The sequence below is a fragment of the Dermatophagoides pteronyssinus genome, unplaced genomic scaffold (assembly GCF_027571235.1).
Source record: "Dermatophagoides pteronyssinus isolate colony J.1.1.1.1 unplaced genomic scaffold, Derpt_VIB-CSIC_2022.12 sq0015, whole genome shotgun sequence".
In the NCBI taxonomy this organism is placed as follows: domain Eukaryota; kingdom Metazoa; phylum Arthropoda; class Arachnida; order Sarcoptiformes; family Pyroglyphidae; genus Dermatophagoides; species Dermatophagoides pteronyssinus.
This window is the reverse complement of record NW_027461539.1, coordinates 864380-880858: the sequence shown is the minus strand read 5'-3', so window position 1 is coordinate 880858 and position 16479 is coordinate 864380. Positions and strand designations below refer to the sequence as shown.

The following is a 16479-nucleotide window of genomic DNA, read 5'->3' as shown; positions in this document are numbered from 1 at the left end:
AAACATTAACTTCGAGTTCGAAAATGTTTCGATATTGCCGAAAAATTTCAATCTCGAATCGAGAATCCGAAATAAACATCTTTTTTTACTTTATCATTACGAATTAAACAAGAATGTTTATCATTACATAAGGACAAAATTTGAATCAAAGTTTCGCCATATAACGGTCACAAGTCGAGCAAATTGATGAGCAAATCAACTTCTGAATTGGTTTCGAAATTTTCCAAGATGCATTTGTCCAGGAAAGTTCAATTTTCCTAAGTCTTAATTTTTCTTACCGATTCTTTTTGTAATTTTGATTTTAGATTGTATTATCTTATTTTCTTGAATCTGTCATTATGACACAAGTGCCATTGGCGAAATGTCTCCAGTACTATTATTATTATCTACCCAGATTCGCCCATGTAAGACGAAGAAGAACTTGTGAAATGAGAGAATGTGAAACCTCGAACATCTATTGGATGATCTATTGTAAATATATGATTTTACGGACTGAATTAAATATCGTGAATTTTAAATTAACAAGAATCAGAATTAAATACATTGAGTGCAACAATCAAACATTAGCTATGAAAGATCTACATACGAATATATGGAAAAATCTACCTAAAATCTTTTTTTAATCAAAATTGATAAATTCAAAATACTTGATTGTTTGCACTTAATCCATAACGAAAAATTTATTTTTTTATAACAATAAATAAACATCTTTTTTCTTATTCTCATTAGTTTGTTATTATTTTTATTGAATATGGTTTATGGTTATGGAAAGAAAATATTCAAGAAATTTACAATTTCAAGAATAAAGAAAGTTTACGGGAATAAATGCGAACATGCGCTCAAAAAGTAAACGTCGGCCAAAAAAGGCGGAGCTTAATTTTTGCCCCAAAAAGGGGGTCGATTTTTCTGAGTGTAGATTTATTATACCAAGGCTGAAAAGAAAAAAAACAAACAAGGTGGCGCTCAATCATATATGAAAATGTTTCTGTTTGTTACCGAAAGATGGCGAAAGTTGTTTATTTTTTTTTAATAATTTTCGAATTTTATTTGTAAAATTTTTTTTTGAATGAAAAAAAAATTACAAAAATAAAATAAAAAATTCACTTGTTGAATATTGTAATTCATTCATTCATTCATTTATTTATTCTTCCTACAATCTTAACTTTAGCTGGCATATTTTTCGATATTTCCTGATCTTTTAATGTTTTTAATAAATCTTTTTCACGATCAGTAGCTGATTTTTCTTTTAAAAATAACATTAATGCATTTTTTGATGCTTTACCACGTTTAGTTGTACCGGGTATTATTTTTACTTTATATTTATATGATTGCATTGCTGAATATGGACCACAAACAGGTAATGCATATAATAAATTATCATCCGCAGTTGGATTTGATATTAATGATGATATGATTCGTTTACTATCTAAACTATATTTGTTTAATTCTTCTTGAATATCATCATCATCATCATCATCTTCAGCATTTTCACCATCAGCATTATTTTCATTTGTTGTTGTTTCTTCTTTGCCCTTATCATCCTCATCTTCATCACCATCATTATCATCATCATTATCATTTGGAATGTTGTCTTCGGTTTCAACAACTTTCGTTTCATTAGTTTCTGTTGCATTTTCATTAGTTTCTTTTACATTTTCATTTTGATTTTGATTTAAATTTTTTTTAACCATTTTATTACGTTTTTTCATCTGTTTAGCAGCTGTTTTTTGTGAAAACATTTTTACTTTTTTCTTTAAATTTTCACCCGTATTAACAATTGTATAATCATCATCAGCAGCAGCAGTTTTGTTTGAATTTTGTTCATCAAATACATTTTTATATTCAATTTTTGTATCGGGGAATGCCGAATCAATATCATCATCACCATCATCATCCTTAGTATTTTCTTTCGCTTGATTGTTGTTTGTCATTGGTGATTTTTTCTGTTCATTATTTTGACGATTTTCCAAACTTTGTTCATCGATACGAAACAAAATTCCAAAACCAAGTACTAAATTCTGTAATGGTATATAATTTTTTTTACCACGTATCATAAATGAACCGACCGATAAATATTGTCCTGTTGGTGCTGTTTTTTGTACCTGATTCGAATAAACCCAATATGCAGTGGATACAACTTTTGCTTCCCATGATGCACTATAACAAACAGCTATATTAGCAGCTTCATTTATAGTTTTTGGTGGTATTTCCATGTTTTCAGTATGATTTTTTATTACAACCGATGTTGCACCATGAATATCAGCATGTACATAAAGATCATTTTTCGTTAGATAACGTTTAACAATCATTTCATTTTGTTGTGCATCACGACCAGCTATAATTAGAAAACCTTCCGAACTAATTGACCAAAAAAATTTTTCAAACCATAATGTTTTTTTAGCCATAACAATAGTTGTTTTAATTGTTGTTTCTTTCAATTCTTGTTTAACTTTACGTTGAACATTTTTATATATTTTTTCCGTATGATCCAAAGTTTTTTGTTCTTTTTTTGCTGCATCTTTACGATGATCATAATATTTTCTTGCATTTGCATATGCAGTTAAATCAATATCAATATCAACAACCATAGGTTGACTATTAATATTATCTTCATATGGATCATCAAGTAACATTGAAAAACAATTTTTTTCCAATTTTAAACCTTTGATTTTTGTTGCAATTGGATCCTGATTATCTTGTGCATCTTTTACCATTTCAGCAATCATATCCCATGAATATTTATTTGCTATTGCACTACGTAATACGGAAATTGCATTTTCCACTAATTCAATATTATTTTCAATCAATGCTGCACGATGATTATCAATTTCTTGTAATTTTGCTAAATTCTCCAAACGTGATTCATGATCTTTTTTTATTGATTCTAATTTTTTCATTGCTTGTTTTTCATGTTGTACAACTTTCGATTCAATACGTTGTGATTCCATACTGGAAAAAAATATATCAACAGCTTTATTAAAACTTTCATATTCATTATAATGACGATTTTCCAATTGTCTGAATAAATATGGATGAAATTCATCATTAATTTTAATATCTTCAAGTTCAGAATTTGTTCTTTTTTCAATTTTTATTGTAAGATAACCTTTTGATTGTGTTTGACGAATTTCATTGACAATTGATTCAGCCAAATCAAATACCATTACTAACCAATCTAAATCTTGTAATGTTACTTTTATTTGATTTGTATCGGTAGTATTTTTAATTTTCATTAATGAATGTTCCAATAAATTTGGTCCATATAAAAAATGTGGATTAAATAATTTTTTAAAATTTTGTTCTTTTGATTCGGTAAGAATCTGTTGCAAACGATTTCTGGTCATCGTTGATTGTTCAGTAGCAATATAGGTATTCAAATTCATCGGGTATTTTTCTCGTACGGCAATATTTATATTTGTTTTATCATCTTTATGAATTCGTAATAAACTTAATATTGAATAATCTTTATCAGTTAAAATAATATTTCCTTTACTATAAAGTTCCAGAATAATATGATTCGAATATTCAAGTGTACCGAATTGTAAATCAACAACTCTATCATTACCAATTTGTTTAATTTGTTCGAGACGTTTATTTCGAATGTGTTTACGCAGTTTCATAGTAAAACCGGATGGTGTTGAATTTTTTGGCCAATCATATTCAGTTAAATGTAAACGAATACCTGATTCCAAAATAAGCATCTGTTTTAAATGTTCTTCATCAATCGTTTTATCGTTTGATGGATGTGAAAATCGAATTAAAAATGTTTTATTATCAATATCATATACTTGATAAACACGATTACCACATAATTTTTCACGTATTTCGGGTAATATTGCTATCAAATCTAATGTTGTAAAACGATTTTTCATTTTTGGATTCGTTTGTAAAATAATTCTTTTTTCTTTTGAAAAAAAATCACAAAATTTCTTGGTTGTTTTGTTTTGTTTTGTTGTTCGTCAAAACACGTCGATGTAACAAAAAATCTGTCACCTTTTATTTGAAAGAACTTTTTGAGTGGCTATGGAAAAATTTTTTTTTCAATTTTGCCGAACAAGTTTTTTTTTTTTTTAATTTGATTAACGTTCGAAATGTCAAAAAGAAAATTAATTAACGATTCGATTAATCATAATAATGGTGATAATGGAGATCAAAAATCATCACCATCAAAACATTCATTGACAAAAAAATATGATAATCGTTCAAGACATTGTCCATATCTTGATACTATAAATCGTGGTGTTTTAGATTTTGATTTTGAAAAATTATGTTCAATTTCATTATCAAAAATTAATGTTTATGCTTGTTTAGTTTGTGGAAAATATTTTCAAGGTAGAAAAATCTTTATTTTTTATAATTTTGCAACCAAAATGTTTCTTAATTGATAATCATTACTCCAAAATAGGTCGAGGAATCGGTACTCATGCATATATGCATTCAGTATCATGTGGTCATCATGTTTTTCTAAATTTAAATACATTAAAATTTTATTGTCTTCCAGATAATTATCAAATAATTGATTCATCACTTGATGATATTGTTTATGTTTTAAAACCAACATTTTCATCAAATGATATTAAAAAATTAGATTTGAATAATAAACTATCGATAGCATATGATGGTACAGCATATCTACCCGGTATTGTTGGTCTAAATAATATTAAAGAAAATGATTATTGTAATGTTATACTGCAGGCATTATCACATGTAAAAACAATAAGAAATTATTTTCTTATCGAATCAAATTATGATCATTTTGTACAGCAAAATGCACAAAATCATTCAGCATTATTATTACAAAGATTTGGTGAATTATTAAGAAAATTATGGAATGGTAAAAATTTTAAAGCACATGTTTCACCACATGAAATGTTACAAGCAGTTGTATTATCGTCAAAAAAACGTTTTCAAATCACACAACAAGGTGATCCAATAGATTTTCTTAGTTGGTTTTTGAATGCATTACATTCATCATTGAAAGGAACAAATAAAAATGATTCATCAATAATATTCAAAACGTTTCGTGGTTCAATGAAAACCTATACACGTAAAGTAATACCAATTGATCGTACTATTGAAGAAAAACTTAAACTAATGGAAAATGAAGAATATGCTGAAAAATGTGAAGATGGAAATTTTCTTTATCTAACACTTGATCTTCCATCAACACCATTATTTCGTGATGAAATGAGTGAAAATATTATACCACAAGTACCATTAAGTCGTTTATTAGCAAAATTTGATGGTAATTCTGAAAAAGAATATAAAACATATAAAGATTCATTTCTGAAACGTTTTGTTATAACAAAATTTCCAAAACATCTTATACTTTATATAAAACGTTTTACAAGAAATACATTTTTTCTTGGAAAAAAATCCAACAATTGTAAATTTTCCGATAAAAAATGCTGATCTTTCAGAATTATTTCCAAATCGTAATGAACAAGTAAATGATCAACAAAAAATTTAAAAATAGTTTATGATCTTGTTGCTAATATTGTTCATGATGGTCAACCAGAATCAGGAAAAGGAACATATCGTATTCATATTTTACATAAGGTAAATAATTGATTGATTGATTGATTTTCCTAATTAAATTATCAATTCTTTAGGGTACCGGAAAATGGTTTGAAATACAAGATTTACATGTAACCGAAATACTTCCTCAAATGATTACATTATCGGAAGCATATATACAAATATGGGAACAACAATAATCTCTGTCTGCTTGCCTGCCTGCCAAACTATGATGATGAAATTCATTTCTAAAATATGAAATATATCAATTGAAAAACGTTGTACATACGCTATTTGTTTGTTTGTTCAAATCAAAAGAATCCTTTTTTTATATATTCATTTCATTCACAAACAATAACAACAACAAAAAATCCATTTACGCCATTTAAAATTCTAATTTTCGAAGGTTATTGCGCGCGCATTATTTTGAAAATACATATATATCTTTTCCAATATTTACGTTTTTCATTCGATTCTCTCTCTTTCTTTTAACTCTCGGTTGGATGCATGGATTTTTTTTCTCCTGTTGTTGTTGTTGTTATTAATCGTTTAACTATGTCAACCAATTGATGTTGCGAATCATTGTTGGTGGTACTTTTTTATTGTTATTTTTGTTGTTGTTTGTTATTGGCACGTGTTATTCAAGATGGCCACGACTACTTTCTTTTCACGATGATAGACATTTTGAACGAAAAAAAAATATTTTATAGCCAATGTCGAGACGGAAAGGACACACAAACAAATTGTGGATACAAAAAATATTAATAAAGAAGGTTCTTTTTTTTTGTTGTTTTTTATGACGTCGTAATTATGATGATGATTGTTTCGCAAAATGAAATGTGTTAGCCATCGTAGCATCACCGGTCGTTGATGAATTCTTGTTCAATGAATCGTTCATTCGCATACTAACCACCACCATCATGATTGTTGGATTATTACCTCGGATGCAGTGATAAATTTTTTTTTCTTTGTTTTTTCGATAATGTTGTTTTGTTGTTGTCGTTTTTTGTAACTATTTTTTTTATGAATAAAATTTTCAAAAAAATGAATTTTTCCGGTGATAATTTCTATTGTGACAATGACCGTTATGAACGTTCGAAAATTGAAAAACTTCGTTTCGAACGTGAAGAAATACAAGCAAAAACATATAAAAATTGGATCAATTCAATATTAATACAAGGTCGAACCAATATTGATAATATTTATACGGATTTTAATGATGGTGAAAAATTAATCATACTTTTAAGACTATTAACCGGTGAAAATGTTGGTACAATTAATAAAAGTTCATCATTACTTCATAAAATTGCTAATGTTAGTCAATGTCTTCGATTTATTCGAAACAAGGTTTGTTATTTGCAAAATGATGATGACAATTTCTGTTAATTTTTCATTTCATTTAATTGTTTTTTTGTTTTGTTTTTCAATTATCATTTTCTAAACAGAATGTATATCTTGAAAGTATTGGACCAGATGATATTGTTAATGGAAATAAAACATTGACTTTAGGCTTGATATGGACATTGATTCTTCGTTTTCAACTTAGTAGACATCTTGATTTTGAACAATATGATTTGAAAACAATCAAGGAATCACTACTATTATGGTGCTGTAATCGTATTAAACATTTAGATTTCATTGAAATTAATGATTTTCATCAAAGCTGGCAAAATGGTTGGGCATTCATTGCATTAGTACATAGTTTTCGTCCTGAATCATTGGATATTAATACATTACGACAAATGGAAAGCAGAGAATTATTAGCTATTGCATTTGATACTGGTTATCAACAATTGTTGATACCAAAAATTTTAGATATCGATGATGTTATCAATAAACCAGACGAAAATTCAATATTGACTTATGTATCGTTTTATTATAATCTGCATAGCAGGACTAAAAACTCAGAAACAAATATTAAACGTATACAATATTTATTAACAAATATTAGTGATGTTGACAATATGCAAGATTCATATAAACAAATTTGCCATACCTTATTGGAATGGATTACGGCCAAATCATTATTGTTTGAACAGGATGTCCCAATGGATCATGCACAAGATGAAATGTTTGAATTTAATCAATATTTTTTCAATGAACGTTTTGAAAAATTAAATTGTCGAAATCATTGTGAAACATTATATTTTGAAATAATAAGTATGCAGAAAAAAGCTGGTATAAAAATATTTCGACCAGAAAATGGTTTGAAAGTAAAAGATTTGGAAAAAGCATGGCTAAATTTAGAAATCAAAGAAACCAGACGGCTTTCAAAACTTAAAAATCTTATTAATCAAAAACAAAAAATCTGTCAACAAATTCAATTGTTTGATTTGAAAAGTGAAAAATTTGAAAATTATATTTGTTCAAAATTGAAATTATTGAACAAAATATTTATGATTGAAAAATCATCGTTGCAGAATCTTGAACAACATTTACAACAATCCGAAGCAATTTGTTTGGATATTATTCATGATAATAATAATATGAAATTTGATTCATTAATATCATTGGCAAATGAATTGATTGAGCAACAACAACAACAACAACAATCGAATGATTCAAAATTTTATAGCCAATATTTAAATCATATTGATGAAAAATTAAAACGTTTACAGGAACTTGCATCGTCTAATTTGACAACAATTGAATTAACCAGGCATTTATTTGTTGATCTTTCCTGTATCGAGAATATTGTTAATGAATCGAATGATCTTTATGGACAAATCAATACAATAATCGTCGATATACAGTCGAATAATTCAATACAATCGATTATGTTAAATTTAGAAAAATTGAAATATTTAGAAATTTATTTAATCGTATTGGAAAAAGATTATATTGAATCGAAAAGAAAATTTGATTCAATACGTTTGGATGATAAATATCGATTTTGTTTCATTATATTGGATATCGATGATTTTGAAAAGAAATTGAACGATTCAAAATTGAATATTGTCGCTTGTCGTGATTTGATTGAAAAACTTAAGAGAATTTCTGAATATAAAATTCAATTGAATAAATTCTATACAAATATTGAATATTTATGGCAATTTTTGAATGAAAAAATACTCATCACACAATCGAATCCAAATGATTGTTTAAATTTTTCTCAATTACATTTCATACAACGAAGAAATAATATTATAAAACTTGAATTAAAAGTTATGGAACGTGAATTATATGATACCTGTAAACAAGGTTATTTGATTATTGATTCACAACACGAACATAAAGATAATAATTTCATCAACGAATCGATCGAAGAGAAAATTGAAAAAATTAAAACGGATTTTAAAAATTTCATCGTAACTATTAATGAACGAACATTATTGATAAATGATTGTTTACAATTATATCATTTGATTGATGAATTACGACAACATAAAAAACTTATTGAAAATCTTAATGAAAATTTTTTGAAAAATATTCAAGAAAAAATTGATTTATATCAAAATGATTTGCTCTATCTTGGTGAAATTTTGGATAAACTTGGCCAACTTTCAATACGAATTGAAAAATTTGATCAAAATCAATCAAATCAATATATTGTTTATTTGAAAAATTATCAATTAGATCGGAATCGATTAGAATCATTACATTATTATCTTATTATTGAATTGAATTTCCCGGATATTAATTTGAATAAATTTCGTACCATTCATTTGAATTTATTTGAATTGATTCGCGATAGAATTGATCATATTAAACAATTAATATCGATAACTCGTTCAGATTTTAATCTACGAAAATTGAAACAAATGTTGAGTGTAAAAATTGACGAAAATAATGATGATGATGATATTATTGAATCGAATCCAGCAGCCATTTCGAATACATCATCGGTTGCCGAAATTGATTTAATTTTTCAATTATTTTTCGAACAATATGAACCATCATCGTATGAATTGGAAGATTCATTGAATGAACGTAATCATTTTGTTGTCAATGATTTTCATAATATGAATCGATTATCAAAATTGATTAAACATACAATGAAATTGATAAAATCCGCTCAAGATATTGTTGATTTATGTCAAATAGAAAATCGATCGGATATTGTTCAGGAAGAACGTTTAGTTTCGGATGAAATGAACGAAAATAATAATGAAAATAATGAGCAACAACAACAATTTCCTGTTACAATCGAAGATCATTCTGAATCGATCCAACTGGTCAATACTGTTGAAATAGAAAATGATGATGATGATGATGATGATAAAATTCCTTCGATTGAAATTGAAATCGAATCTGAAGAAGAACAAAAACATCGAGCAGCTATAATTATGAAAAAGAAAATCTTTATTCATAAATTAAAAAATGATATCATTTTTATTTATCATTATTTTATTAACAATTCAAATCAACAACAATCATCGAATCAAGATTTAAAATTTAAATTAAATTTTTTAACAAAAATATTGAAAAATAATGTTAAAAGAATTGAAATCTATATTATTGAACATCCAGAAGATGATAATAATAGTGTTGAAATGATTCAAAAATTATCAAATGAATTGAAAAAATGTTCATTGGAAATCGATAGATATCAAACATTATCAACATTTAAAGATTTAATTGATGATTTTTATCTTAATATTAATAATCATTTTGATTCATTGAAATGTATCAATGTTATTGATTTAAATGAATTGAATAATGAACAATATTTACGTAATGATTTACGAACAATTGAATCGATTGAATGTTCATATGGTTATTATAAAGATTTATTTGATGAATTTCAACAATTGAACGATGATTCTGATGAACAATGGCAAAAATATATTGTTGATTTGACATTAATATTTGAAAAATTTAATAATACTATTCAATTGACTAAAGAATTTTTGGATAAACATTGGAAATGTTTACAAGAAAAGAAGAAAAAAATTCGATTAGAATCATTTATGAAACGTTTATATCGAATTGAAAATAAACAACCGAATCCAAGAATCGATAATGACGAAATGGTTAAAGTTGAAAATTCTTCTACTGCTGTCGATGAATGTCCCATTCAGAATGATTTAAAAGATCGAAAAGATTCTCCGGTGGATACATCATTAGAAGATTTGATTCGTGAAATTGAAATCATTTTGTTTGATGTGAATTGTGGTATAAATATGCATCGATATAAATCCGAACAAATTGATACATTATTGATGGAAGCCCAACGATTGACTGATGATGAAAAAATATTAAATAAACTACAATCATATAAAAAACAAATGAATATTATTATCAGAAAACAAATGGATTGTTTAGAATTGGAAAATTTTCAATCAACATCGGAATATTTTCAAACATGTTTAAAACAAGATCTGCAAATTATGAATGAATTGATTGAAAATCTGATTCAGAAACCAATCAATAATGAACAAAGAAATTTAATTGAAACAAAAATAATAAATTTAAAATTTAATTATCGTCATTATACAGGTATTATTGAAATGATTCAACAAAATTTTCTTGATAGTAAACAACCTGAAATATGTTCGAAAAAAATCTTATTAAATGATTTATTTCAAAAATTTCAACAAAATATTAATCATCTTATGGATTTATTAATAATTAATAATGATTATAATAAGATTTATACAAATATTGAATATATTACAATTATTATTGAAGAATATAATGATATTGATTTAGAAACATTGAAAGAATTACAAATGAAAACAAATGAATGTATTGAACAGATGAAATTATTTAAAAATGAAAAATTTATAAAAATGGAAAATTCAATGAAAAATGAAGCTGGCAAACTGGATCTTTCGATTAATCGATTACAAATTATTATTCGTTATAAAATTTTAAAATATGAATTGGCAAAAAAATTAAAACAATTTGAAAATCGTTTTATTGATGAAGAAAATGATGAATTTCAAACATTTATTGATGAAATTTTGGAACAAGAAAAAATCCTTGACCAAATGTTATTGAAAGATTTCAATGAAAATCAAATTGAAATGTTTCAACAAATTCTAATAAATTTTGAAATATTAATGAAAAAATTGGATTCATTTAGTTATTTGATTGAAATTGATTTGAATAGAAAATCTCTGGAATCCACAGCCGATTTGATTATTGAACCAATTCGACCTTCTTCATCATCGAAAATCATCAAGCGGATTATCAATAAAAAACCTAAAAAGATTGCTGAAATTAAGAAAACAACATTTACCAATCAGTTGAAATCCGAAACAAGTTCAATTTCAAGTGAAGATATTATAAATAATAATTATTGTAAAGATTTTGATGATATAACTGAGCAGATTATAAAATCTACAACAATTTTACATGAAAACGAAGATGATGATGAAGATAATATAACAAAAATTTATGAAGTATGCATTGAATTAGTGAAACCCGATGAAGATGATGAAAAACAGGATGATAGAATTGTTGTTGTTGAAGAAGAATCACATGATGATAAGAATTTGAACAATGAATTAATCAAGAATGATGATGATGATGAAATATCCACTGAAAATCCTGCAGCAACAAGACAAGCCAAAATGGTCGAAAATGAAATTCCTAAACAAATTAACGTAGAAATGGATATGATAATTGATGATTCAAAGGAAATGATTCCGAAAATAGACAGCTGTATCGGAGATGTAACATCTACCTCCACAAATATTTCACCTTATGATCCTTTGCCTAGTCAATCAGCAACAAAACAAGAAAACACAAATAATAATGCAAATAACAAACAACAAAAACGATCATCGAAAAAGAAGAAAAAAACGAAAAAGAAATCCAAATCAAATGATGATTCATTCCAAAATATTACCTCACCATCAACATCAGACAAAATTGATTCTTCTTTAACAAAAGAATCTGTTATTCATCCATCTACCGTTGATGTGAATGAGGATGATGATGAAAATCTAAATCCAAATGAAAAGGAATCAATTTTGGAAAAAAATTTGACATTTCAAATGAAAATTCCTTCAGTTGCAGAGTGTTGTTGTTGTTCAGAGCCTGAAGAAGTAGCAGAAGAATTCAAATTGAATGTCGGTGATGATGATGATGATTGGTTGGATTATCTGACTCCCAAAATAAAAACATCAACTTTCAATAATGATGATGATGATGAAATTTCTATGAATCAAAAAAATATGGATGAAAAATTGAAAAATCATTCGGTACAGCAACATGAACAAAAACCGGATCAAAATGATGACGAAAATCGAATGACAAAAATAGATTTTTTACAAACGAAATATCAAAATCCATGTTTGACATCACCAACGCCAAGCTTAAGTTTTGACAGCATCGATAAAAATGATGATGATCACAAAGTATTGGAAGCAAAAAATGAACCGGTAATTGATGATTTTCCAATATTCAAATCTCCCGAAATATCGGATGTTTGGTTAGATTATCTATCCAATAATGATGATATGGTTAGTGACAAACAAGAAGATTTGCCAGCCAAAAACACCGTTCAGGCTGAAATTGTTATTGATCAAGATGGCAAAAAATTCGACAATATCGATACATCAAAGTCAAAAATATTGAAAAAATCTAGAAAAAATAAAAAACAAAAATTGAATGAAAATCAGAAAATTGCCGATGATGATAATCAATCATTGAAATTAAACAATCAATCAGAATCTAAGAAATATGACAATCAATCAATGAACGATGAAAATGGTTCTATTTCGGAGCAAGGTCATTCATCGAAACAACAACAAGCAAATGAAAATTTCATTGATTTTGAATCGAATAAATCAAATCGAAAAGATATGATTGAAAAATTTAATGAACTATTTCCATTATTATCAAATCATTCGTTATCAATTAAAAATAGATTAATTTCAGATCAATGTCAACAGCAGTATGAAGATTTAAATGATGATAATGATGATAGAAAAATCAAGGAATCATGTGATGAAAATGGCCCTACATTCAATCATCAAACAGAATCGATTCCAACATTAATTTATTCTCATGAGAATCCTTTAGCAGTAGAATTAGTCCCAAATGATTATTCAAACGATAAAGAAAAAACTAATGAAATAATCTTGACGACATTAAACGATTCGAATGATAATGATATCGGTGATTATTCACCATCATCATCAATCGATTCAAATGAAAATATTAACGAAAATAATGATGATGATGATAATGATGATGATGATGAAAACAATTACGCTATCCTTAATGATCTTGAATCAAGAATCGATACGATTAATGATCAAATTCAATTGATAATCATTCAAATTGCTATATTGTTCAGTGATAATGATGATGATGAATGTTTTCGCGATAATCAACAACAACAACAAATTCGACAGCTTGAAAATTTGATCGAATCACGTAATAATCATCCATTAGGAATAGAATCTCCTGATTCCAATAATGAAAATGTTGAAACCAACAATAATAATGATCCAAATGTTGTTGATCCTAACAACGATAAACAATCAAAAGTTGTTATAAAAAATCCCGGACAACAACCATCATTATCAACTGATGTTTGGTTAGATTATTTAAGTCCAGTTTTATCGACATCATCATCATCATCCGTGTCAACAAATAAATTTTGTGAATTAATCAATTGGAATGAAATTGAAAATAATGTACATTGTGATTTGGAAATCCGAAATTCATCATCCATAACTAAATTTGATCATATTTCTGATAAACATGACAATAAAACCATCATATCAAACAATATTAATCCAGCTAAAGTTGAAACCAATTCCAATGAATGGATGGATTATTTATCGCCTCAACAATCAAAAAGAAATTCAAAACTTGAATTTCAATCCTCGATTATAATCCTTCAACCGGTTGTAAATGAAACTTTAACTGATTTATTTGTTGATGATGATAATGATGACCATCAAGATCTGGATCTAGATAATTCGCAAAATGTTGAAAAACAGGATTTGGTCGACAGTGAATCTTTGAACAAACTAAAAGAAAAACCTCTTGAAATATCAAATTCTTTTTCAGATATTTGGCTAGATTATTTAACTCCTCAAAATGATTCAAATTCTGAAGAAATTTTGGAAAATAACAAACAGAATTTGATTCTTATTGATCCATCTGAATCAATTGAATCTGAAAAAGTAAAAGTATCTGATGATTGGCAAGATTATTTATCACCTCCAAAATCGAATGTGAACAAATCAGAATTTCGAACGTCGATTATAGAACCGCTTGAAAGTAATCGTAAAAACGAATTAGATTTGCTTGATCAACAAGAAGAATCAAAGAAAGAGAATCAAATTGTAACGCAGGAAAAAGATATTGATCCAAAATCAATTTTATTCGAAAATGGTGCTCAACAACAACAAACAATCGATACTATCGTACAGAATAATACCGATAAAAATCAATGTCAAAAATCAAAGAAAAAATCCAAAAAGCATAAGAAAAATCAAACATCAAAAAAAGATGTTGTGATCAATAGTGATCCGGTAGATGATAAGAAAATTTCGATAAATCATTTGGAACCAGTATCTATTGATTCTGGTAATCATCCAAAATCAATTAATAAATTTCATTTCAATATTTCGGATGATTGGCTAGATTATTTATCGTTCGAAAAAACTAATAAACCAAAATTTGATCAACAAACTTCTATCATAGATTTACAGCCATTTAAAAAGATTGATAGTGAAAAATTTTCCAATGATGAAAATGTTGATGAACATGAGAACATCAAACTGAATCAAGTTGAAAAATTACAATCAAAAATTACTATACAGCATAGTGGTGATTCATTGCCAAATGGACAACAACAGTCAACAACTTTTGATTCGAATACTAATTTGATTGAAAAATATACTAATGAAAATGATGAAAAATATTTGATAAATCAATTGGGACCAATGATAATCAACGAAAACGATAAATTAGATGATTTTGAAAATAACAGTAGAAAAGGTGAAAATGATCGAGCAATGACTGCAAACAAGAATCCAACTTTACCATTAGTTTCAAACAAGAAATTTTCATTGAATGAAAACATTATAAACAGTAATGAACATCATGCCGATACCGAATTAATTCAAAAACCATTAGATCCAATGACAACTAACAAACAAATTATTATTGAGCCTAAACAAAGAATGAAAACTAAAACAAAAACGAAAACTAAAAGAATAAATATTGATGAAAGTAAACAGTCAGTTCTTTCAACAAATGATGATGATGATAATAATGGAAAATTGATTGACAAAAACTTTGTTCAAAAGCCAAAATCAAACATTGTTACAAATTCAATTGAATCAACATCATCATTGGCTGTAAATAATTCTGATAATATAGATTCTTATACGAACGATATCGGTAATTTATTATCATCCGATATTGGTAAACAGCCATTTTCTAAGAAAAAACAACAAATGAAAATTCAACGAAAACAAATTCCATTGAATCGTAATGTTGTTGTTGTTGATAAAAGTCTAAAAGTCAATGACATGAATAATTTGGATGCTAAAATCAATGGAAATAGAGAAAGATTTGATCAAACAGAAAATGATCATCATTCACAATCCAATGATGGTTTATCATCAACAACACAATCATCATCAACAACAACAACAACAAAATTCAAACGTATTCTACAATATTCTTTACCATTTTATATTTTACTTTTATTTTCATTATTATTATTATTAATTTTGCCTAAAAATGAAATTGAATTTGATTGTTTACGACGACAAAATTATGATTATCAAATAACATTGAAGAAAATGTATCTGCATGGATCACCACCAATCTAATCAATGATAATCGATCAGTGATAAATATTCGATTTGGTATTTTGTTTATTTTATATTTCGAAATAACTTGAATATTATCAACAACAAACAAATAACATACATAACATGCCTTATCACATTTTTGTTTATCACATTTTTTGTTTATTTTGTTTGATTGGATTCCTTTATTTTGTTTTTGTTTTCTTTCATTCAAATATTGAATGCGTTTTAA

At 26.6% G+C, this 16479-nt stretch overlaps 3 protein-coding genes and 2 long non-coding RNA genes across 5 annotated transcripts; 3 read left to right on the top strand and 2 right to left on the bottom strand.

Annotated features, from left to right (window-relative positions):
* The first annotated feature begins 9 nt into the window (after nucleotides 1-9).
* Nucleotides 10-725, top strand: LOC142645613 (uncharacterized). Its single transcript, XR_012846702.1, has 2 exons — nucleotides 10-246; nucleotides 306-725. It is a non-coding gene; the product is annotated as an uncharacterized LOC142645613 (long non-coding RNA).
* A 364-nt stretch (nucleotides 726-1089) lies between these two features.
* Clbn (Nuclear export mediator factor NEMF homolog Clbn) lies at nucleotides 1090-3991 on the bottom strand. Its single transcript, XM_027341447.2, has one exon. The coding sequence runs from the start codon at nucleotides 3870-3872 to the stop codon at nucleotides 1134-1136; it is 2739 nt and encodes a 912-aa protein (XP_027197248.2). The 5' UTR covers nucleotides 3873-3991; the 3' UTR covers nucleotides 1090-1133.
* Nucleotides 3955-5908, top strand: Usp39 (ubiquitin specific protease 39). Its single transcript, XM_027341449.2, is given in 5 exon segments — nucleotides 3955-4332; nucleotides 4406-5358; nucleotides 5360-5455; nucleotides 5458-5559; nucleotides 5613-5908. Coding segments are annotated over 5 exon segments (1497 nt in total). The 5' UTR covers nucleotides 3955-4091; the 3' UTR covers nucleotides 5718-5908.
* Nucleotides 5909-6055: 147 nt separating this feature from the next.
* Nucleotides 6056-7646, bottom strand: LOC142645610 (uncharacterized). Its single transcript, XR_012846698.1, has 2 exons — nucleotides 7514-7646; nucleotides 6056-7413 (listed from the first exon to the last, which is right to left on the bottom strand). It is a non-coding gene; the product is annotated as an uncharacterized LOC142645610 (long non-coding RNA).
* LOC113791596 (uncharacterized) lies at nucleotides 6541-16389 on the top strand. The gene is made up of 2 exons (XM_075822215.1): nucleotides 6541-6864; nucleotides 6963-16389. The coding sequence occupies exons 1-2, from the start codon at nucleotides 6541-6543 to the stop codon at nucleotides 16266-16268; spliced, it is 9630 nt and encodes a 3209-aa protein (XP_075678330.1). The 3' UTR covers nucleotides 16269-16389.
* The last annotated feature ends 90 nt before the right edge of the window (nucleotides 16390-16479 follow it).

Excerpts from the sequence above, each read along its gene's own strand:
- LOC113791596 (XM_075822215.1), top strand. The coding sequence starts at position 6,541 with ATGAATAAAATTTTCAAAAAAATGAATTTTTCCGGTGATAATTTCTAT. Across the intron at positions 6,865-6,962 it reads TTCGATTTATTCGAAACAAG|AATGTATATCTTGAAAGTAT; the intron begins GTTTGTTATTTG and ends TTTTCTAAACAG.
- Clbn (XM_027341447.2), bottom strand. The coding sequence starts at position 3,872 with ATGAAAAATCGTTTTACAACATTAGATTTGATAGCAATATTACCCGAA.